The sequence below is a fragment of the Ictidomys tridecemlineatus genome, chromosome 7, assembly GCF_052094955.1.
Source record: "Ictidomys tridecemlineatus isolate mIctTri1 chromosome 7, mIctTri1.hap1, whole genome shotgun sequence".
NCBI lineage: Eukaryota > Metazoa > Chordata > Mammalia > Rodentia > Sciuridae > Ictidomys > Ictidomys tridecemlineatus.
Genome location: NC_135483.1, coordinates 189646291 through 189670947, shown reverse-complemented (window position 1 = coordinate 189670947; position 24657 = coordinate 189646291). Strand labels below are relative to the sequence as shown.

The 24657-nt window shown below is 45.0% G+C and overlaps 1 protein-coding gene across 1 annotated transcript in view; it reads left to right on the top strand.

Annotated features, from left to right (window-relative positions):
• Dner (delta/notch like EGF repeat containing) overlaps positions 1 to 24657 on the top strand; it is a 296027-nt gene that overhangs the window by 157349 nt on the left and 114021 nt on the right. Inside the window, exon 6 of the mRNA XM_021727111.3 lies at positions 24335 to 24488. Coding sequence (XP_021582786.2) covers positions 24335 to 24488 — 154 coding nt within the window. The remainder of the gene's footprint in view (positions 1 to 24334; positions 24489 to 24657) is intronic.

The following is a 24657-nucleotide window of genomic DNA, read 5'->3' as shown; positions in this document are numbered from 1 at the left end:
CTACCATTCCCTTTCCCTTCTCTGAGAGCTAATTCTGCCTCCTCATGAGTGCAAACACAGAGTCCCCCGTGAGACCTTGAGGAGAGGCACAGTGACCCGGTAGGCTTAGGAGAAAGAAATGGGATGGGAGGACAGATGGGGGAGCCCACAGAGGGCGGGAGGAGCGGCATCTGGACAGCAGCAGCGGTCAGAGCATCAGAATGGGCCAGGGTCCTTCTAGGGATCCCCACGGCTCTGCCAGCACTCTGGAGAAATCTCTCCTTTAGGGAGCGAGACACAAGCAGGGAGGGCGCCGAGTGGATGACAGGAGGGACAGGCCTGATGAACCAGAGGGAAGTGGTGTGACGGAGAGCAGAGACACATCGCTTCCAAGAAAGTCTTCTGAGAGGACGTTGAAACCCCTTTTCTTGACTGAACGAATACCTTGGTGACAACGCTTATTACAAACTTTTGAGCCAAAGAATAGATGCTTTGGACTTCAGCCCCAAAGGAAGGTGCTGGGGATCCACTTACTGCTAACGAAGGAGGTGTCTTCTCTCCAACTTCACTTGCAGAAACTGCCTCAGAGAGAAAGCACTTTTATGAATAATAAAAATACAATAAGCATTAGAAACACATTGGCCCGAGATCGTGAAGGTAAGCACAGCCCGGCTGTCGGTTTGTTAATGGGTAAAGGATAAGCCCGTCTAGGATTTCCCTGGCTTGTGTTTGAGTCATGACTCCTGGGACTCATGTGATTAGGAAGCCATCTCTGCCTTTTACGTTATGGAACAGAAGGAAGATCGTATCGCTGCCTGCACAAAAATATGTCGACGTGTTTGAATCATTTATTATAAATTATTTAAAGAGCTGATTCTAAAATTACCTCCCAGAGGAGGTGCGTTTCATCACGTTTCTATTGAGCATCGACGTTCTGCGGAAGGTTGGCATGTGTCCCCCACGCTCACCATCGTAGAGGCGTGCGGAATGCTGGTGGCCTTCCAGATCCCTCAGGCGATGGCTTCATCGCTGTGACATCTTCAGGGTCACAGGATTTAGAGTGAAAGGGGATTTTAGTCGCCTCTCCATCTCTTTTATTTTAAACACTAGGAAACCAAAGTTTAAGAGAGACTTAAGCCAGGCACGGTGGTGCAGGCCTGTAATCCCAGCAGTTCAGGAGGCTGAGACAGGAGGATCATGAGTTCAAAGCCAGCCTCAGCGACGGCAAGGTGCTAAGCAACTCAGTGAGACCCTCTCTCTAAATAAAATACAAAATTGAGCTGGGAAATGTGGCTCAGGGGTTGAGTGTCCCTGAGTTTAATCCCCGGTATCCCTCCCTTACCACCCCCAAAAAGACTTAAGCCATTTGCTTAAGGCCCAGGAGCTAATTCATGGCCCAGGGAAGACATGGGAGAAGGGAGAGCTCTGGACTCCTGCCCTGGGGCCCCTCCTTCTGGGCCACACTGCCTCTACTCCCCCTGTCCCTAATGTCCTCTCTTAGGACACTCAGGATTAAAGCAGTCTTCGTGGCGTCTTTAGCAGTCTCAGGTCAAGTTCAGCTGTGAACCATAAGGAAACCCAGGCATCGGACAGAAACAGAAGTTTCTGTCCGGTTGGGTTTGACCTTTTGTGCCGCATTTCTCAAAACTTTTTCTGTGCGCACAGGTCACGTGGGGGATCTTTCCAATGGCAGAACCTGACCCAGCAGGTCTAGGGAGGGTCCTGAGGTGAGATGCAGGTGAGGTGGATGCTGCTGGCCTGGGGACGGGGACAGGAGCAAGGTACTGAAGCCACTATTCCCAGGACCCCTTGGAGGAATCGAGATCTGTCCAACTCTTCTGTGATCTTCTGTGGTATATATTATGCCAGGGACTAAACCCTCTGGACTTCTCTTTCTCTAGAGCAAAGTTTGGTTCAGGTGAAGTCAGGAATTCTGGGGAAGAGAAAATCCCGGGACGTGGCCGTGGGGCAGTGTGTGCGGCTTGCTACACTCTAAGGCTTCCCAAGGACGAGAGATGCCCATTCAGCCCTGTGTTGAAGACGGGTAACTGTGAGTCTTAGATTCTAATTCATGACCTTTTAAACATGGTGTTAGGGCTCCCACTCAACACTTCTGTTCAAGAGAAGAAGCGTGGTGGCCTTGCTGTCCTTGTTAGTCTTTTCTCAGAAGGGCCTCTCCTTTCGTCCTGTTTTCCAGTTCATAATCAGTGAGCTGCATGTGCTCCTGGTTATAAAGTGGCTAGGCTGTGCCTGGTGGCGGGGTGCCCACGGGGGAACATGCAGTCCCTCCCAGTTAGCACCTGAAGACCGTCAGCACTGCTCACTCCCCAGGAAGGGACTTAGTCCCTGCACTTGTCATCTTGGGGGTTCAGTGTTGTGAGCGCTAAGAATGTGCCAGAGTCACATCTCAACCTGGCAAGGGTGAGGGCACAGACGTGGTCCCTGCTCTCCTGGTGTCTCCGTTCAGAACACTGGCATTGGAAGTCCTTGAACTTGACCCTCACTGATGCCCAGCACGTTGCTGACCTCCTCAGCCTTCTTTGGTACTTCTTTCATATTCTAAGTGGGGAACTTTCTGGTCTTTCCCCACCAAGGTCTTCTGCCCTCTGTGGCTGCTTCAGATTTGGCTTGAAATAGAAGTGGACTCATCTGTTTTTCTGAGTCATATGAGATTAGAGCTTTAGTTTATTGTAATAATTGCCCCTGTGGCCTGGTCTAAAAAACCCTCCCAAGTGTAGAATGTCAGGTGGCTTCTGAATGACCCGTCACCTATGTCCGAGGAAGCTGCTGCTAGGGGACACAGCCTAACTTTTCCAAAACTGGACAGAAGCACTAGTGGGGTCTGGTAAGGGGCTTCTGCATCCATACGGCAGCAGGCTCGACGGACTTCTTCATGATGTTAAGGCCACTTGACAGCGGGGAGAAATGCATTGTTGGGTGACTTCGTTATTGTCGGAACATCACAGAGTCATCTTACACAGATGAAGACAGCTGTAACTCCAAGTCATAATAACGGTCACCATGGTATTTGACTCAATGTCCCAAGGCAGTGCAGGACAGTGGTTGAGATCCACAGGCCTTGCCAGCTGCCCCAGGGCTCTGGTCTCCAGAACTTGACCCATTTCTGTCTTCTGAGTCACAGACTCCCTGGACGACGTGCCACTGAATACGGTGTCAGGAGTTTTACTTGCAAAACTGTCTGTCTTTGCCCGGCATGGTGTCTGCAGACTTTTTGGCCTTGGAAGCCTTTTATATTTCTAGAAATGAGTGAGAACTCTGAAGAGCTTTCGTTGAGTGGGTTAGGTATTGATAGTTATTGTATTAGATGGAAACTGAGGCATTTACAGTTATTAATTTATTCAATGAGCATATCCCATGTTAGCATGAATAACACCTCCTATGTGAAAAAGAACCATATTTTCCGAAACCGAAAAAAAAATAGTGAGAAGAGTGACATTGTTTTCATTTTTACAAATCTCTTTCATGTCTGGCTTAAAAGAAGACAGCTGGAGTTGTGCATTTGCTTTTACATTCAATCTGTTGCAATGTGTTGTTTTGGTTGAGGGCTAGGGGAAAAAAAAAAAAACCTGAGTCTCACACAGATATTTAGTTGGAAAAGGGAGAAACGTTTTTAAAGTCCTTTCAGATAATTGTGGATATTCTTGAAAATACTTCCAAACTTGACAAGTGGTAGATTTTTAAAGGTTAATGGAATGTAGAATCTGAAACCACATTGATAAACTTTTGCACTCTGCTATGGTATCCCCTATTGTCCTTTTTCGAATTTTTTGCTCAGGCATGGTTCTGTAACGTCTTGTATCAGTGAGTTGGAAAATATTGAATCACTGAGTTATACATGGAGCTTCCAAGTGTTGACACATTTTTAATACAATATCAAAATATCGTATCTATGATTAATATCACCATCAATCTCATCAGAAATGTCTTTAGGTATTGGGAATCTGTCAAGCCTCTAATGGAAGATAAGAGTTTTCCCAAACTTCTAATTCATCCTTGAAAGCTCAGATTTAATCTCTGACAACAAAAACTGTTGGTTATTTTCCTCAAAGTGACAGGCTCACTTTGTTAATTTGAGAGAAAATGTTGGCCAGATAGGCAAGTTTGGGAAACCATAGTTTGTCTTTCAGCCATTCTTAAAAACTAAAAAAAATTTAAAAAGGCACCCTATGAAAAATAATTGCCTCCGTGTATTTGCTTAGGGGTGGTTGGGCTCTGCGTGCTGCAGAGGTATTTGATGTTCATCTCCTGTTCTACTGGGGTGTGAGATGTGCACCCCAGGCTGACAGGTCTGGAGGTTTCCACTCTTGCTGGCCGTCAGGGGTGTTCTAGGTGAAGCTGACATTTCCCTTTGAGAATGTCAGGTCTGGGAGGGTCAGCTGCGGCCCAGACCCAGCTCTGGTTCTTGGGAGGGTGTTGGGAATCTTTCTCATGATTGTTTTTGCATCTTTACTGCCGTTGCTGACACTGTAAAGGGCGCTTGTTTTAATATTTTTGTAAAATAATTTCGACCCTACGGACCCTCCAGAAGACTAGAAACTCGACTTTCACAACTCTTGCTTCTAGCCCTTTTTTTTTTGGACCTTTTAATGTTTTTTTTCTTTCCTTAAAAAAAAAATTCCATACCTTTAATCTCTTGTTCTAAGCACACCAACTTGGCTTGAGTGCTTCAGTTCTGTTCGGATACATCAGTACTCTGTCATTCTGCCTTAAAAACTCATGGGAGCGTTCTGGCTCCTTTGTGGTGGTTCTTAGGAGGGCTTCCTGGTCACAGCTCTGGGTGGCTTTGCTAAGAACGGAGCTGACACACTTTCCACCTCTGGCCTCCGTCTGCCTCTGGGCTCCCCACCCACATCCTGGGTCCCACCCACAGCCCCACCCACCCCAGGGCAGCCTGTCCAGCCATCCCTGGGACATGCAGGGACTCTTTTTGAATTTTTTAAAATTATCTATTTATTCTCATCAGTTAGACATGACAGCAGATGCTCTTCAATTCATTGTCCACAAATGGAGCACAATTTCTCTCTTCTTTGGTTATCCACATGGTGTGACCCAGGGATTCTTATCTCATCACCTTCTCTATCGGAAGCCAGCAGGGCTCCGATCAGAGACAAACCACAAACCAGTGCTCCCTGGAACCTGTTCAGAGGAGATAACCAAGGCAGGCCAATTAAAACTTTGGACATCTTCTAAAGCGGTTAAAAATCAACCTTTTTGTTAAACACTAGATAGCGTTTCTAGATAGGGAGAGGGAACAAGGAAACTGAGCAGTCTCCTTTGGGAACATTGGCCTGCTCCTGACTCCACTTCCGGAACTCCAACCTGGGCTTGGACCCCACCTGGGAGAAGAGGCCAGGAATTCCCCCTGGATCGCTGTGGGCAGGGAGCCCTTGAGAGGGACCAGGAAGAGCCCTAACCTGGGGGGCTGCCTTTTTGCTAAGTTTGATATGGACGGAGGGCCAGAGCGGGATGGTGCCCTCAGCGGGACACTGGGTGGCCAGTAGGGTTGTTTCCTCCAGAGCCAAGGTCGAATCACAGGGAATCAGACCCAAGGGAGACACTGGCCGCAGACACTGGAGGTGGGGCAGAAAGCGGGTGGGTGAACGCATGAAGGTTGGGGGAGATGGAATTGAAAGAGGTGAGGATGGCTGTGGAGTGCGGTGGACACAGGACCTGGACACTGCCTACCCTGAGGCGAGAAATGCCAGACAAAAGACTGGGCAGAGGTATTTTAAATCTTTAGAAATTGAGATGAAATTCAAATGACATAAAATTACCATTTTAAGGTGAACAATCTAGTGGCATCAATACATTCACCATGTTGTGCAATCACTATCTAGCTTCAAAATATTTCCATCACCCCATAATAAAGCTCCCATGCTCTAAGCAGTGACTCCCCACTTTTCCCTTTGCCCAGCCTGGCCACACCAGTCTGTATTCTGTCTCTGTGGATAACTGGATGCTTCATGCCAATGGAATTGTATTCAGGAAAGACCTGCTGGGTCCAGCCTGTCACTCAACACCATGTTTCAATTCATGCTTGTACCATGTCCAGCACTTCATTTCTTTACATAGTTGAATAATATTCTGTTGTATGAATATGCAGGCCAAGTATTCCTTATCCAAAATGTTTGGGCCCAGAAGTGTTTTGAATTTTGGATTTGGAATATTTGGTATTCCAAATTTGGAATATTTGCTTTTCCAAATTTGGAATATTTGCTTATGTATAATGAGATTGTTTAGGGGGTGAAACCCAAGTCTGCACAGGAAATTCACTTATGTTTCATTTACACCTTGCATGCATAGCCCAAAGATCATTTTGTACAATATTTTAAACAGTTTTGTGTGCTTTGACTGAGACCAAGAGTGTGAAGGCTGGTGTGGAATATTCCACTTATGATACCTTATGATTGCTCAGAAAACTTTGCAATTTGAGCTATTTTGGATTTTCAGGTTAGGGATGCTCAATTTGTTTGTCCATTTACCACTGATGGGCGTTGGGTTGTTTCCACCTTTTGGGTGCTGTGAATGGTGCCGCTGTGAATGTGCGCACAAGTGTTTGAGTCCCTGTGTTCAGTTCTTTTGGGTGGGTGCCTAGGTGTGGAAAGCTGGGTCACATGCTGATGGTTGTCCACTTTTTGAGGAACCGCTGAACTGTTTTCCACAGTGGCTGAACCACTTTTAATTCCCACCAGTGATATTTCTCCACACACTCACTAATAATTCTTATAATTTCTGACTCCTGCCACTCAAGTGTGTGTGAGAAAATATCTCATTGTGGTTTTGATTAAACTTTTCCTAATGACTAATGATATTGATCAAAGTATTTTTTTTTGTATTTACTAGTGCATTATAGTGGGGTACGTTTTGAGATATTTACCAATGCATAAAACATAGTTGGCTCCATTTCAATCCCCAGTACTTCCTCGTCTCCCCTTCCCATATTTTTAAAAAAAATTCTATGATATGTTTTATGTCTTTAGAAGAAACATTTTAAACTTTCCATCTAAACTAAATTTCAATTGCATCCTTCTTTTGTGCATGAGGTAGATCTTGGTTACAGGGCAAGAAAAAAATGGCAGACACCACTTTGATGAGTTGCTTCGGTGCAGCAGCTCCTGGGTGGTCAGGATGCTTTGTCTCTGGCTGGAGGCACATGACTCAGTTGACCTGGGCTGTGTTTAATACTGATCTGGGTTAGTTCAGAGCTGTCATGCCGGCTTTATGTCAGTCCCAGATTATCTTTTGCCTGAATATCTTTTAGAAGCTGGGTTTGTTTCTAGGGAATGTGAGATAAGGCAGTCTCAGAGAAGATGGTGCCCAAATATTGCCTTGACCCCGAACTGGCCAGGAACCCACCACCTCTGTGGGGAAGGCGCAGGACAAACATCGCTCCTCACAACTGTCAGGCTTCCATGGATTGTTACTGGTTTCCTCCATTGGACTGCCTTTTCTTTGTACTTCAGGAATAATCCCAAGAAATGTGGCCTCAGCCTGCATGTCCGCTACTCACTGATCATTCAGTACTCAACTTCCTTCACGTCATGGGTGTTTGAGGTTAGGATCAGCGTTAAATTGAGCCGCAGGCGTGAGTCCTCTCCCAAGTTCACGTTAGAGGAGGACGTCTAGTTTAATGAAGATTCTGTGGTTAAACAGGATATTTCCAAGTCAATAAGGGATGGAGAAGCTGGCTCCAGAGGGAAGGAGAAAGCTCTCCCTGGAATACAGTAGCTGCTCAATAACGGATAAACTGAGCAAGGTGACCACAGCCTCCTTGGGCCATTGCCATGAACACAATCATCTATTCTCTGTGACTGTAGTTGGTTTCCACACAACTTCTGAGCAGAAAATTAGGGCTGTGTCTCAAACCTCAGCCCGAGGTGGTTATGTGATATGCGCAGAGGGGCATCTTGGAGGGCTGGAGATAGAGGAGGGCTCGGGGGAGTCTAGTAGGACAGTCTTCAGAGAATCAGAGCGGGCCCAGGAAAAGGTGGAATATTTCAGTTTCCCAGGATTCAAGGGTCATTAATAACTTAGAGCATCAGAACTGTCCTTTACACATCTTATTTTTGCAGTCACAATATTTTGGCAAGAAATGGGAAAAAAATTGAAGCAAATGAAGAGTTCATAAGCAAAATACCAGTGTTGAGCAGCATAGAGTTGAACAAAGTCATATAAATTAGGTAAATTAAACATTGATGCCAGAAGCACTAATGTTCAGTGGAATATAAAATATTGAAGGAGTGAGTTAGAGCTCATGGAAGCACCAGCTGAAGTGACAATAAGACACTCTTCTGAGTAAGGCGGTACCGGAGTTGTGAATGGAAAGAGCCTTTGGCGGAACACGTGGGTGATCAGGGCCCTGGTTACCCTGGTGCCGTAGGAGGTGGAGGCTGGGCTGGGCTGTGGACAGTGGGGGTTGGTCGTGGAATAGGGTCCCTTTTCTGCAAACTTGAACTATTTTCATTGATTTTGCAGTCAACGCTTACCCCTCCTAGGATTTTTCCATGCATGGTAGATTTGGGGGATTAAAATATAAAGTTATATTGTGGTATCTAAAATCAGACTCCACAGCCAAATTTGACTTTTGCCTGAAGGACCTTTTCAAGTTGCTAGAATAAGTGAAAACGTGGGAAGTATGGACTTCATGTTTAGGTTAGTATAGATTTGCATGTACATTTTCTACCATAAGAACAACCTATTTTATAATTTAATCAAATGTACTCCAATACACTTAGCCTGGTTTAATTCACAGGATGCTAATGAGACACCCATTCCGTCTGTGCCCTGGCAGGAAGGTTCTTCCACATGCTGTTGGCCTGACATGTCTTCACCCAAATTAGAGGTCAGGAATATTGAGGCTGTCTGGAATTAAGTCAGGTAATTTCAGTGAAGGTTGGAATTTAAAAATCTTATAGTATTTCCAAAGGTCCTAACATTTTCAGTTTTGCTTAGATCAGGAAGAAATGTATGAAGGCCTATTTTTGTGAGCTTTGGAGAGAGAATTGAAGGTGACAGCAAATACCTTGTCTTAAAAGAGCACTGGCCCTCTACTTGGTCCAGGGGGTACCAGTGTGGGTTTCCATGTTTGTACAGAACCCTCTGGTGCAGTGTGAGGCTTGTGCTGCAGTCGAGGCCAGAAGACTTGGGGGTAAAGATTGGAGTCTGGGGTCTGACTCCAGCTCTTCTGAGATTGCGTCACTTAGCCCCTTGGAACCTCAGTGCCTCCATCCAGAGATGGGAATGAAGGAAATGTCCACGTCACAGGGCTGTGGCATACGGGAAGCTCTGGGCTGGCACAGATCTGCAGAGATGCTGGAAAAGCCCTCATGGAAGTTGACATGTGACTACATGTATGGAAGAATTTTGCAATTTTACAAGTAAGAGGCGGCCCGTGTGATCTGCAGACCACTGAAGGTGGCCTCTGTTTCCTCCACCCACAGCCTTGGCTGCTCTTGGCATCTGTGTTAGGCAGCTTTGGATCACTGTGACCAAAATACCCGGCAGGAACAACTCGGAGGAGGAGAAGTTTATCTGGGGCCATAGTTTCAGAGGTTTGGTCCATGTGGGCTGAGTCCATTGCTCTGGGCCCCAGGTGAGGCAGAACATCACGGTGGACGGGTGTGGTGGAGGGGCACTGCTCCATTCATGGCCGTCCAGGAAGTAGAGAGAGGGGAAGGAGCTGCAGGGAAGGTGCCCCCTCGAGCCACATCCCACCTGTCTACAGTCTCCGCCAGTCAGTCCATTCAGCTAGGAGGGAGCATCAGGTTCTCACAGCGCCATCCTTTCACCTCTGAATATTCCTGCATTGATGGAGGAGCTTTTGGGGGACACTTTATCTCCAAACCATAACAGCATCCCCACCCTGTTATCCTGGGGCACGTTTGCTTCCATCTTTCCTCTTTTGAACTACCCAGAGTGTATCTGGCCAGGACAACTGACTTCAATTGGCTTTGGCGGTCATCAGATCATCTGGGTCTAGACTTGTGTTTAATTCCCTTTTTTTTGGAGTTCTCATTTTGAAGGCTAATGGTTGGGAGAAGGTTGACACTGAACTTCTGAATCTAAGTCACCAGCATATGCTTCATTTGCTAGCTTTTGTGCTTTTAGAAACTGTGTCACAACAAGAGCTGGTGCCACTGGCGACAGGAACAGGCAGCTGGGTGCGTGCCTTCCATTTTACCCATTATTTTGACTTGACTCAGGCAAGTGAATTTTAGTTTTGCAGTTAAAAAATAAAACTGTTTTCAGACATCAATTTTAGCCAGAGATATTCATGAGTTTATAAATGTTCCCCAGGAGGAAACCCGATACATAGGTCTTCTAAAGAATAACAAAACCGTAGTTACCAGCCAGCAGTAATAGCAGGAAGTAATTTAATTACAGAAAAGTTTTTATGAAGGCCCATGTTTTGGAACTAAATTAAAAAATATTTAAAAATTAAGAGTGACTCAACATTGGTACAATCCAGTTGTCCATTGCTGTTGGACAGAAGGATGTGGCCTGAGGGGGCTTACATGGTGAAAGATTCAATCCATCTGGGGAGGTCTCTTTATTCCAAATTTCCTTGAGACAGCAGCCTGGCAGGGTGCTAGGATTCCTGTTTTTTGAGCTTAATTCCTATGTAATAAAGGCATGATTTCCTATTTAAATGCAAATGTCCCTAAAAAACGGTAGCACATTAAAAAACTGGAATAATTTAGCTTCCTCACGAGTGGGTTTCAGTAGGAGAGAGAAGAGTAGATTATTCTAGAATTCAGGTGCTGCCCGAAGCTGCTGGGTATAAGAACAGGAACCTGGGAGTGGAGAGGTGAGGTTTGGCAAACCTGTTGGCAAATCTGCATCTCTTCCTAGTTCAGAAATGGCAAGGCGGGCTACATGTGAGCCATTCTTTGGAGGCAGATGTTATGCCAGATAAAAACAGCTTTTATTCCGAAGGAGCCTTAGAAACACGAGGGAAGGCCTCATCTGTGAAACAAGTGACTTGAGCTTTATTCCACAGCAAAAGCCCAGCTGTGTGGCCTTCAGAGAGGACAGAAATTTGGGGCAGTTTATAAGACTTCCCCCTTTTTAAAGAACACATAAACCCCTAGAAATTATCATTTGAAGAAAGGATTTGAGATTGGCCTCCACACTGAGGACTGGGTATGACTTGAGGCCGTGCTGCAGGGTGTGTTGACTTCTGCCAGAGGTCGTGCATAGGAATGAGGAGTGTTTCCCCACATCCAAATGGATCTGTGTCAGCCTGAGGACTCCCAGATCCCCAGCCCTGTGACGGGGACATTTTCCTGATCAGATAGGGAACCGAGGCATGGATTTCTTTTTTTCTGAATAAAAGAGCCCAAACCCAATGTCCTAGTTGGGATCCTAAACGAGTTACAAGCATCATGCTGGTTAAAATCCGACACATTAACCAAGACATGTGTGGAAGGAAGACAGCAAGCGAGCTCATGCTCTTCCATTCAGACTCTGCTGCCTGTCTTTCTTACTCACACCAGAGACTTGGGTGATCCCAAGACAGCAATTGCTTCACGTGGACATTATAGATGAATAAAACAGCTTGAAAGCAAACAAGAGTCATTTTGTTTGTGAGCTCATCTCATTCCTTTGCCACTCCGGAGTTAGATATTTGGATGCAATTCTTCCAGAGATTACTAAAATAATTCATTTCTAATTGTTCTGGAGAAACACATTTATTAGACACAACATGCCTTTTGTTCAATAATAAGTGACAGAAATGAGTGTTGAATGAGCTGAGATTTAATTAACATGAATGACGGGACCTGCCCACCTTTGCCGGTGCTGTTTCAATTTATGTGGGTATAGACTCAATCAAGTAAGAGAAGCGTTGATCACATCAAAGACTCCATAGAAATAAAATATTTTATAACAAAATGAAAAGAATTTTTAAAATATTGAGATCTGTTCAGTCAAATTTCGTAGTATCAGGGATTATGTAAACCTCTTAGAATTGAGGCTTCAATGTCAATATTCCATATTGAAGCATCTACTCTTACTTCTATAGGAGAACTATTAGGAGAAATTGGCTTTCACCCTCCGAAGGAAGACCTGACTGATCCTGCGCCACCTCTCTGTTTGGCTTTACTGTCATGTTTGTTCATGGTCTCTCTTTGTATTTGATAGAGGCTCTCCACAAAAGCACATAATGCACTATCATATAGTGAGGCTGCCAGCGCCTCATCAGGGCCCTTTATCCTGCCCAAGAGGGTGTAAGCCACCTGAGAAAATCAAAGCCTTGAATAATTAGCAAAGAAATAAAAGGTGGAGTTGAAGAGTAGGTTTTAAAGAAGAGCAGCTGAAAGATTCTTCCAGTCCTGGTAGGAGCTGGCACAGAACAATTTAAAAATGGCTTTGGTGGCTTATTTAAGGGGACGCATCAAAGCAGGGATAAGGTTTCAGGGGTGGAGTCTTGCTTCACGATGTCTTGTAGTCAACAGGTTGATTGGCATCTTGGCAGACCACACCCATCTCTGGGAGTCTGTGTGGCTTCAACAGGTCACCCCCATCTCTGGTGCTGTGTGGGACCTTTTTGGCAGAGCTAAATAGAAATTCACATGTATCTGGGTGGTCTTAACCAGTGGCACTGCCACTGGAAGTTCCCAAATACCAGATTTTCCTATTCAATGGGCTCCCATGCTGACTTGGGCCATACCTAGTACAAGGAATTGCTCTCATCACTGTAAAACAACCTATGAAGAAGAAAATATGTGGGAAGACTGAGTCAAATGAGAATTGTGAGTCAAACAGGAAAGAGAAGCTGGGGTAAAGTGTAGATGTGTATGGGAAGACTGGTGTGCTGGCTTAGAATGGGAATGGGGACACACACGTTGGTTAGCTGTGGCCTGTTGCGTTAGGGGCCATGCGTGTTAAACAGCCCAAGGAAACTAGGGACATAGGAATGGAGGACAGGAGGAGGAAAGCAGAACCCACGCCACTGTGGCGTTCTCAGGCAGCAGCCTCGCTCTTAGAGTGGGTGCCACACAGAGGCAGAACTTTCCTGTTTATACCTCCCTCAGGGCCTGGAATTTCAGGTGGTGGCAAATGTCTGAGAACTCAGTGGTTCATTCCCCAAAGGCCAAAGGCTGTCACTTAGAATTGGACTAAGGATCAGTGCAGAGAAATCAGAATGTTGGGTAGTCAGTGTCTTTATCAGGGCCAGGTGTTGTCCCTTTTACCTGGGCCAGGTACAGGAGCAGCCCCTGCCTGGTATCCACATCTGTCTGAGCATTTCACCCTTTCCTGTCTCCAAGGTCTGCAAAGGGCCAGGCCAGCCTTAGTGAAGAGGAGAGAGAGGGATTCTGATGCTCTCACCCAAGCCCGGCTTCTAGACTTCACCTTCGTCGGAGTCCCTGAACCCAGTCTCTAGGAGATCTGATGGTTGGCTTTTATCATCCTGTGTCACTGACACAATTATCTAAGTGGCTGTCTGTGGCAGACCCCTTTGTTACTGACGAGTGTTTCTGAATGTCCTTTATATTATTTTGTGTTTTAGGACAACTTTACTGAGCAGTTCCCCCATCTTACAGTCCAGTGTGCTGCCCAGTGGTCTGTCCTCTGTTCACAGGGACGTCCATCCCCACAGTCGGGCTTAGAGCCTCCAGTCCCCTAGGAAAGAGGCTCCGTCACCAGGGCCGTTGCTGTCCATCCCTCCCCACCTGTTTTCTTCCCAGCCCCGGAGGTCACTTATTTACTTCCTGTCTCTCTCCATTTGCCTATTCTCGACTTTTTTTCCTCTCCTAACTATAATGATACATCTTTGGATCAACATCTTCGCCTGCCCAAATCACCTGGGCTGCTGGTAGCCACCTCCTACTCCGTCCTTCTCGGAGATCAGATTCCACCTACAAGTGAGAGCATCCAGTATTTGTCCTTCTGTATCTAGATTATTTCACAGGACGTACTGTTCTCCATGTTCACCCAGGGTGTTGCAACTCATAGAATTTCCTCTTTATAGAGGCCGGATACCATTCCGTTGTGTATACATACCACACTTCTTCATCCACCCGTCTGTTGCTGGATACCTAGGGTGATTCTGTGTGTTGGCTCTTGCGATTGGTGCTGCCGTAAACATGGGAGCACTGATGTATCTTCAACAGGTTGATTTTGTTTCCTTTGGATATGGACCCAGCAGCTGGATTTCTGCATCGGATGCCTGTTCTATTTTTAACACTCTGGGGGACTTCGGTGCTTTTTTCCGTAATGGCTGCACTAATTTACATAATTATTTTAGCTCTTTCAACAGCTACATTTTAAAAGCACAACATAAATGATACCATCTTGAGGCCGTAGCACGTCTCCTGTGTTATTGAAGTGGGGCCCAACAGGAACAAAGCAATGAATGACACATTTACTTGCCCAAGGAAGGGAAAGAGAGGAGCACCAGGAGTAGGCGCTCAGCAAACCAGGTGGTGTTATCTCTTACTCCTTCTCCATGGTCACCTGAGTCAAGTTCTTCTAACGTGGAGGGCAGCCCTGGCATAGACTCCCTGCACTCAATCTCCACACTTCAGTTTATGAGCCTGCCATCTACTCGTCTGTGCCTTAGCTTCTTCCAGCATAAAATGGCAATAGCCACATACCGAGGTGTCTCTGAGGATCTGTGCGGTGTACAGAGCCCTCTGAGCAGAGCCGGGCCCTTCCTGGATGCTCAGTGAATATTCACGGCGAAGATGACAGGGGTGACTAGACCTGGTTCTTGCATGTCCCCTGTGTGCAGGCTTATCTCTTCACACAGGAGTCCCTCTCAGAATAGGGTACACGTTCTAGAATAATGGGGTGAGTATAGCAAGTGTCAAGTCTCCGTGGAGGACTGACCGCAGCATTCTGGAAGTAGCTGGAGGAGTAAGAGGGGGTTACGGGCTCACTCTGCCCCTTCCCATGTCGAAGTCCTAATCTCCAGGACCCAAGGAAGTGGCCTTATCTGGATGAGGTCTTTGAAGGGGCAAACAAGTGAAATAACGTCACAGGGTAGGGCTTCGTGGGACAAGACAAGACAGGGTCCTGATGAGAGGAGGCTGTGGAGACACACGCAGGGAAGCCCAGGTGCAGACACCCAGAGGAAACCGGCCCTGCCCGCCTTATCTCGGCTTCTGTCCTCCAGAGCCGGGAGCAGCAAGTTTCTGGTGTTCCAGGCACCTAGTCTGTGGCTCTCTGTGGTGGCCCTCTGCGGTGGCATCCCCAGCAGACGCAGGCAGCAGCGTGAGTGGCAAAGAGCCCCAGGAGATGGTTGTTAGCACCTGGAGTGACGTGAAGTGCCTGGGACAGAGGCAGTGGGGGTTGGTGCCCTTCACGGGCCACAGATCCAGGAGGGAAGAGCCACGGAGATCATCCCCCCTCAAATGCCCCTCTCTCTACTTTTCTCAAAATCTGTTAGAAACCGGCACCTCCTGCTTAGGTGCCCAATTCTTTGCATTTCTGAATGTCTTAAATTGTAATAATGTCTTTACAGGGAGACCAGATCTGCGCCCTGTGACCTTGAGCAAGTTGCTTAACTTCTCTGATCTGTTTCCTCATTGCTAAAATAGAAAAATAATTCTTATTCTGCAAGGCCCTTAGGAGGCTCAGGGAGATCACCCCCATGTGGTACTTGAGGACTTCTTCAGTGGATGACAGTTTTGTGCCTGCTCCGTCTCCACCAACTTTCCGTCTTTAGTTACCACTGGCTTATCATCTCTGCTCCCGTCGGAGGTAACCTCAGGAAGAGGTTGGGAAGGATCACCCTTCCTCAGCAAGACCTTCTCATTAATAATTTATACATAAATTTCCATTTTCTTAAAGCTTTTTTTCTTACCATTTTCTTTTGATGTAGCAAAGGAAATGACTTGAAGGCTAAATGGAATTTTAGAATAAGAAAGTAGAACGGTATGCATTTGCTTGTGGAATCAGGCTTTCCAGAGAAATTCAATAAAAGATGAATTTTCAGTGACTTTTTTTTTTTTTGGTCAAACTTTACTTTTGTTAATGGATTAGAGTGTTGCTACAAATAAATGTCCGGAAGTTAGTGAATTGAAGAACACAACTGATGGCATAGAAATCTTATGCCTAATTGTGATCACCCCAAGATGCTGAGAATACATCAGTTTCTAGGAGATGTTTAGAAAATGCTTTTGAACATCTCCATTCTGTGAATCCATACATCTGGATTTAGCAGGAAGGCTTTTATGAAATCCCCTAAAAGACTTTTACTTTCCTCTCCCCTGCCTATTAAAGTAAAATTCACTGTCCTATCAAAGGAAACAGCGGGACTCTCATTATTGCTACTATTATTTAAAATTTAACTGTTAAGCCAGAGGAATGCATTATATGATTTCACAAATGTCCAGTCTCAAATTTAATGCTCAGATGGTCTGTATGTTTGCTTTCCCACACCATCCCTTGCCCCCCACTCTCCCTTACAATACTGGGGATTGAACCCAGGGGCACTCTACCACGGAGCTATATAATATATCCCCAACATGTTTTAAAATTTTTATTTTAGGTCTCACCAAGTTGCCCAGGATGGTCTTGAACTTGTGATCCTCCTGCCTTAGCCTCCTAAGTAGCTGGGATTACAGACATGCGTCACTGTGCCCAGCTTAAGTTTATATATATTTTTGACCAGTTATTATATTTGCAGTTAATAAATCCAAGTGGAAAAATAATGGTATGTCTAAAAAATAAAATTGTAAGCTATAAGCATTATGAGTACGTTGTTTAAATGACACGTATAACAAATAATAGAAGATAGGACCCAGCCAACAGATGAAATTTTTGGGGAGGGATTACTGGGGATTGAACTCAGGGGCACTTGGCCACGGAGCCACATCCCCAGCCCTATTTTGTAGTATATTTAGAGACAGGGTCTCAACTGAGTTACTTAGCATCTCACTTTTGCTGAAGCTGGCTTTGAACTCGCGATCCTCATGTCTCAGCCTCCCTAGCCACAGGATTACAGGCGTGCGCCGCTGTGCCCAGCATCAGATGAAAATTTTAAAAAATGCAATTCATAGTAAGTTTTCCTTTGAGTACTCTCTTCCCGCAAAAGGCAACAATTTGTGCTGTGGCTGGGTTCCAGGAGTTCTTGTGTGGTCTCAGCTCAGGAAAAGACTTTCCTAGGCACTTGTACATTATAAATAGAATTTTCAGATAAGTCTCTTAAATTCTGCATCCCAATAATCCCTTCTGCCTCTCGAAATACCCAGTCTGGGATTAGTGAAAGGCAAATTCCATCTAGTCTCGGTGTGCTAGACTGACCTCTGACCTTTCTAGTTACACCTCAGCTATGCTTGATCAAATACAAATGCATGCAATGGTTTCTATTTTGCACCTGTGTGTTTGAGTTTGCCAGCTCTGTAATTTCAGACCCAGTGGCCATCTGATGTAGTTTCACTGCTGAAGAGTCCTTGGATGAGGATCACCGTGGCCTCTACCTCCAAAGGTTCAGGGTTAAGGCCTTTGGCGGTGATGGATGGTGCAGGCTGGGGTCTAGCTGTGCCCTTGTATCTAAGTGAGTGAGGACTCACAGTCTAGTTCCCAGTGTTTGCTGAGAGGGACATGAGCTCTCACCTGCAGGAGTTGTGAAATTCTTATTCCTGGAGACGTCTCCACAGACGGTCACTCTTGGAGCCCCTCCAAAAACTTTGCAGTAGAAAGATTCTAGAACTTTCCAAGGTTGGGAAACAGACTCTCCTTACTAACGCTGCCAGTGCTGCGAGGCCTTTGAATTTTACTCTTGCTCTGTGAGTGGGGCTCCCTCTCTTCCCGCACAGGGCTGGCTGGGTCTGCCCCACTCATGACCCCCGCAGCAGGGGAGGCTGAGAGGCGGCCAGACCTTCTTTGGCACAGGAATGGCTGACCCTTCTCTTCATGCAGACTGGGTTGTTTTGAGGGAAATGTGACTCATGGAATCTACCAGGGGAACATGAGTCGGTCCCTTCAGGCCAGCAGAGCTGTTCTTGGCACTGGATCTGAACTGAGTCTCCGGAGCGGGACTTCACATCTGGGGACCCAGTGACACAGACTTCTCCACAGTCTGCCTCCAGCAAGTGCCAGAGCGGATTCCCCAGGAGGAGCTGGACACAGGAGGCCACCGTGGATTCCAATGTTTCAACATTTTATCTTCCTTTCTTGGTCCTTAGCCAGACTCATACGATAAAAAAAAAAAAAAATTATTATGGAAAATTTCAAACACATATGAAAGTTTGGGAGGGTAATTTGGCAAACTACCACATCTATGTCATCCAGCTTCCAAGGTCATCCACTCATGAGGCAGAGCATCAACCTTGCAGGTGGCCAGACGTTTAACTATGAGTGAGCCAGACGTCAGCAAGATGTGGCTTGAATCATCTCCTCTCTGTTCTCGAAGGTTTAGAGACTCTTTGTCATCTGGTTGAGGCTCGTCCTTTCATATGAGATGTGTGCTCAAGGAACATAAGGGCAGCCAGGATGCTATTTTAACACAAGCCAAGGTTATCAGAGATAGACAAGGAAATAGAAGAGGACCTGGACTGACAGAACCCCCCTCTAAGTCCTAAATGAGGGAATGAGTGGGATTATGAATTCATCGTGGACAGTGGCAGCTCCACTCAGCGAATACCCATCGTGTCTGAGTAAGGACAGCCCGAGACTTCGAAGCCTCCAGTCCTGGCCAAGAATCACCCAAAGTCTGTTCACGAGTGATGGAGAACTTTATGTACAAGAGATACTTTCAGCCATCGGGAAGCGGCGTCTGCACGCTGTTTTGGCACTTTCTGAGAATGAATGAGGTAGGATTCCCAAGACTCTGGGAAACTAGAATCAGTGAATCAAAAGGAGAGTCAGTAATGCAGAGCTCAGAAAGGCAGCCTAGCAGGGAGGCAAGAGGCGGAAATCACGACAAACTGCAGTCAGAACTAAGGTGCTGGTGAGTTTGCAGTTCTTTTGGGTGTCCTGAACCTGAGGCCCTGATGCCAGTGAAGGACATTATGGATTCAGTCAAAGTGGTTTAAGCCTTGACTTTGTACTTTCCAACAGGGACACCCGAAATAATTTATCTGCTCTCTCTGTTGAGACTGTGGTCAATTCATAAAATGCATCCAGTAATACCCACCTGACAGAGGTGGCGACAATTCATGAGATAATTCCATGTAAGCAAGTTTTATAAACAAGGAAATCAATGCGTAGTCTTCTGGGACTTTTATGTTCATATTGATATCACTGGGACATCAAAAACAAAGTCCATTTTCCTAAATAAGTCGACTTTATTTAAGTGAAATAAAAAGGAAATAGAATTTATAAATTAAGATTCTCAGAGAGAGAAATACAGTTTCTCAGAAAACTTATCTCTGTGGGACAATTTGTCAGTCAACAATGAAACTTTATTGACGGGTAAAAATTACCAAGAATGAAACTGAAGGTAGGCTCGGGCCAGATTTCCAAGGACCCTTATTAATTCATACATTTAGCTTTATGTTTTGTAAAATATTTAAATAGACAAATACCAAAAAATCTGAGGGAATACATAAATTAGATGGCCATAGTCAAGTTAGGAGGGGGAAATAGTCTTACAGGTCATACAGCCCTCGCTAGAGTGAAGGCTGAGGTTCAGATAGATTCTGAGCCACAGGAGCCAATCCAAAAGAAAGAAAAAAAAAGTATCACAAACTGTTCATAGGACAAAACACCAGGTCTCAGATTAGCAAAATGAGTGGCACTTACGTGAGTGGATTTTCTTGGGTCAAATTTTATAAACCAGAACCACGTGACATGTCATACGGACTGTTCTCCACAGCGGCTGATGCTAAAGGCCTTCAAGGGTGTTCCTTACAGATCCCTTCACGACGCTATTGAGAGAGTAAGGTGAAATAGCAACTCGGTGTCATCTGGTTTAGGCTGGTCTAGGCTGCCAGGGGGACGAGAGATGAAAGTCACCTTGCACCCCACCATCGTCCTGTCTCCTCATGTATTGATTTATGCTTGCTGAAACCATTTGTCACTAGGTGACAGGATGTATCTGGTGTCACTCTAGGACGTTATCTTAGAGCGCATCTGTCTCTTCCACTAGTGCATAAGCTCTGAGAACACTGTGTCCTTGTCCCTGGCCACAGCTCTGGTGCCCACAGTATTGACACATGGCTTGACCACTGAGTGAGTGGGATCATGAGTTTGTCTTGGACAGTGGCATCTCCGGTGACGTTCTGCAGCAACATTCTAACTCTCTTCTAACTCTGTCCTTTAAAGCCAGCAGCAAGCTCCTCGTTGTGACAACACAAAGCGTCTCCAGACAGTGCTGAATGTGCCCTCGGAGGTGGATGGCCCAGCTGAGGACCACTGTCCTGCATGACCCCGTTGTGCCCTTCATTTGTCTTGACCCATGACTCCGTGGTTTGCTCTGCTTCAGCCACACTGGCCCCTGGATCTTTCTTGAAAGTGCTAGGCGTGCTCTAGCTGGAGTCTGTGCTCTACCTGGGCTCTTCTCTTTGCCTACACATCTTCTCCCAGACCCTCCCTCGTCTCCGCCAGCTCTCTGCTCGCTCCTCACCATGACAGTGTACCTTGGTTAAAATTCATACCCCACCCCCACTTCTCTCCCCCTCTCTGTTTCCTCATGTCATTTGTCACTAATCCACTATGCCATTAACTAGTCTGTCACTCCTGCTAGAATATACTCTGCATGAGAGGCATGTTCACTTTTTTGACCCTGACTCCTAGGATGGTTCCTGGGAGGTAGTAGGTGCTCGGTAAATAGTTGTTGAATGGCTGAATAACTGAGTGCATGTATGAGTGAATTTTTTCTTTAACCTAAAACTTTTCAAAGTAAACTTTCTACCACTGACTGAGAAAGTTTCATTAATGTACAAATGGAATATTTGACTTCAAGCTGTTGTGGAAAATTGAGATTCTGTATTGGGTTTTAAAATTAATCTTTGAAGGTCACTTTTCATTTTACTTGGACAATACTTCTATATTTATATATGTATCTCATACTTTTTCAAGGAACTATCTGTAATTTAGTTGAACTACTGATTTCAAGTAAGTCTGTTTTGTCCCTTATGCTGGTGGAATTAATTGGATCTAAATTTGGGCTGTCATAGGCAGTGGGTTAAATCTGTCAGGGACAGTACAGCATTTTACACTTTGCAGTGATCAATAGAGTTTTCCACAAAAATACACTAATAAATGTAATTTCCTATAGTAAACATTCACAATCTCTTTTAAGTCCACAGTTTTAAAACTATCAAAATGAACATTTTAATATTATAGGGAAGCTCTTTGTTCTTAGAAAATATATTCAGAAATAAGTCTAACTTTCTGGATGACATGATAGAGAATACACAATGATTTAACCAAAATTTTATGGTTGTGGATATGCAAACATCTGTTCGTCTCCTGCCCCATTCATCAATCAAGGTTTAAGAAACAATTCAGTGTTTTGCTTTGTCAAAAGCAATTGTTTTAGCAGTTTTTAAAGCCTCTTTCAAGGTTCCTGTTTAAAATAAAGCAAAACAAAATGTGTAGCTTCTGTTTCAGCTTTAAATCCAATCAAAGCTAACCCGATGATATTTGATTTGGGGATTTTAATAATTTATTTTCAAAAGCGACGTATTTTCTGTGGCACTACTGGATGAGTTATATGCAAATACATCCCTCAAACAACCAAGGAAATTTATCTGCAGCACAGAATGCCTGGATACAAATCAAGTAAATTTGAGAAGACAGCTGCCAAAACCAATGTCATATAGTAATTTATCACGACACAGAGGCCCACTTTGGAACTGTATGCACTGGGCGTGCACAGCATTTACATTTCAAAGGTGGTCACAAATCTTCGGTGCACAAAGGACTCCAGACAGGACTCCTGCAAATATCCAACATGTATTCTGTTGGGCATTTGAGCAAGGACAAGATTTTTCCTTAGAAGACAATTCTGAAAAAGAAGTTTCCTATGTAAAGGGAGAGAATTCGAACAGTTCTTGATGCATTTTCAACCAGTTTCCAGCTACTAAGTCCACACAGACACACAAAGGGAACGAGCTCACATGATAAAAAGCCAGAGGTGTCTGCAACCTACTGCTAGGATGCAGGAGAATTTCCATTTCCAAGAAGAGCACAGAGAGATGATACAAGTTGAAAATACAGCTGTAACTAAAGAAGGAGGTCTATTCCTTTTATTCCAGTAGTTTCTATGATAAAATCAAAGACTGTGTTCTTAAACTCAAGGAGACTTAGTTATGCAAATCAAAAGAACTTGTTATATTTCCTTAACAAAAATATATTCAATCAACAAAAGAAACACACCTATACAAAACCTGTCAGTTTGGTCAAGCTAAATGTCATGATTTATTTCCTGGCCTCATAATTGGTTGTCTGAGGTTGGGGTCCAACAACCGTCCATTCAGTCACTTGTGCAAGGGGCATTCTCTGATAGTGTGAGACATAACCTCAGGCCCAAGGATAGTTTTGCTTAAAAGGGAGTCAGTAGGGGAGAAGGGGGAGAGAAGAAGACACTAGAAGTATCACTAACCACAAATTGAATCCAGCCACATGAAAAGCATTTTGCATACTGACCTAAGTGGGTATTTCTTCCAGGAGCATAAGGGTGAATCAGTACTAGGAAATCTAGCCATTCCATGCATATATTAGTAAGTCACAGATGAAATCAATAGATAATTTCTACGTAATCAGAAATGACATTTGATAATGTTCAGCAATCATTGCAGCTTTCTGTTTAGTGATACATTCCACAAATATCCCTTTGTGGTCAAAATTATTCTGGAAAAATTTCTGATACATCCTTTGTCTCTGGAAAAGAGAAGATGATAGAGTTGCAGATGGTATGGAGGGGTGTGTGTGTGTGTGTGTGAGAGAGAGAGAGAGAGAGAGAGAGAAGGGGGGGAGAGAGAGAGAGAGAGAGAGAGAGAGAGAGAGAGAGAGAGAGAGAGAGAGAGAGAGAAAACCTGAGAATCAGCTGAAATTTCTGACCCGTAATGAAAGCTCAGTGTGACAACTGGTATCAAAACCCTAGCATCTTACATGTCAGGAATGATCACTAGCAAGTATGACAGGTGCCATATGAATGGGATGGGGAAGTGCCTTGTGATCAATTGCTACAAAAAAAAATCTTAACTACGCAGCAGAAAACTTACCAAGAAATGTACCAGAATTATAAAACCTGCTTAAGACAAAACATATTAAAGAGAATTATGAATAACCCTCTCCTCTTTCCAAAGGCAGGCAGGCACAGGACCGTGCTATGGGCTACTAGGTCGTGATCCTGGGCTGACCCAGGTCAGGGTAGGAGGCTGAGGGGGGGAGAAGAAGGGAGGGTGGGACAGTGGCCGTGGGTGGAATTTTGAACCGTAGAGTTTTGAACACTTGTTGCCACAGGGTGTATGACCAGGAGACCGAGCAGTAAGTCAATCAAGATGATTTCCAGAGCATCAGAGTCTGGCCACTGCAGTCTCCTGGAAGTCACAGTAGGGTTTGGGGTCAGAACTGAGAAGTGTGCTTCTGTCTGTTTATTTTTCTTTTAGGTGGTAAGGCTTGCTCATGTAAGGCTTGTCTTTTGCCTCTCTTCCTCTCCCCTGCATGGAGTCTCCTGTAGTGATCTACATTGCCTTGCATAGACCTCATTGGTGCTTTGTTTCAGACCTGTCACTACCCTCAGGGTGACATTAAGAAGGGAGCAGGAAGGCCCCGTTTTATTTGGAGTTTGCAGTCACCTCAAAAATAAGCTTCAGAACTCTGTGAGTTACAGTCCTTTGCTAAGATAATGTGACTGTAATGAACCACACAAAATACTTACTTGAATTATTATACTCCTTTTGTTGTCCCTTGCATTCAGGGAGTCTGAAGGGCTGTACACTGAGGTCAATTTAGAGAGTAATTCAGCAAATTCTTTCAGTGCCCTGGAAGGACGGTCTGAGCACAATGTTGGTGGTGGCTTTTTTTTTTTTTTTTGCAAGTGCTATCTCTGCTGAAGATTTCAGTTGGTTGGAGTGACATCTCATTTAATGGCTGGAGCACACTGTATCTGCTCGAGCATGATTGCCATTTCCATGTCAGGCCAGCAAAACTTCATTTTTAGCTTAAAACATGTCGTCCTTTCCAGGTTTATTTTTAGGAAGATTGAAAATGGCTGGGATAAATATGACTAAAGAAGTGTAAAAATAAATGTCTGAAATTAAACTGCAAAGAAATACGTACTATTTCTTGTAAAGCTGGGATTTTTAACCAGATTATGACATAAGGGATGTGATTAACGTACTCAGCACTGGGATCTTTATTAACAGGACTTGGCGATTTTGAGCTTCGGCGTTTCACAGCCCAAGGTAACACACACCGGGTCTTTGTGTTCTAGGCGACTTTTTCCTGCACCTGTGAGGACCAGTACGTGGGCACTTTCTGTGAAGAATTTGATGCGTGCCAGAGGAAGCCCTGCCAGAACCAGGCAAGCTGTGTGGACGCCGATGAAAAGCAGGACGGGCGCAATTTCACCTGCCTCTGCCTTCCCGGTATGGTGTTCCCAGCTAAGAGTGTGCATTTCTCTGTAGAATGTGTGCTCATCAGTTAGGTTTGGTTCAATGATACTTTGTCCCGCCAAGGGACAAGGTGACATCAAGACCTCATTTGATTCTCTCAGTCTGCATGTAATCAGGGATAGAGGCAGGATTAGTCATGTCC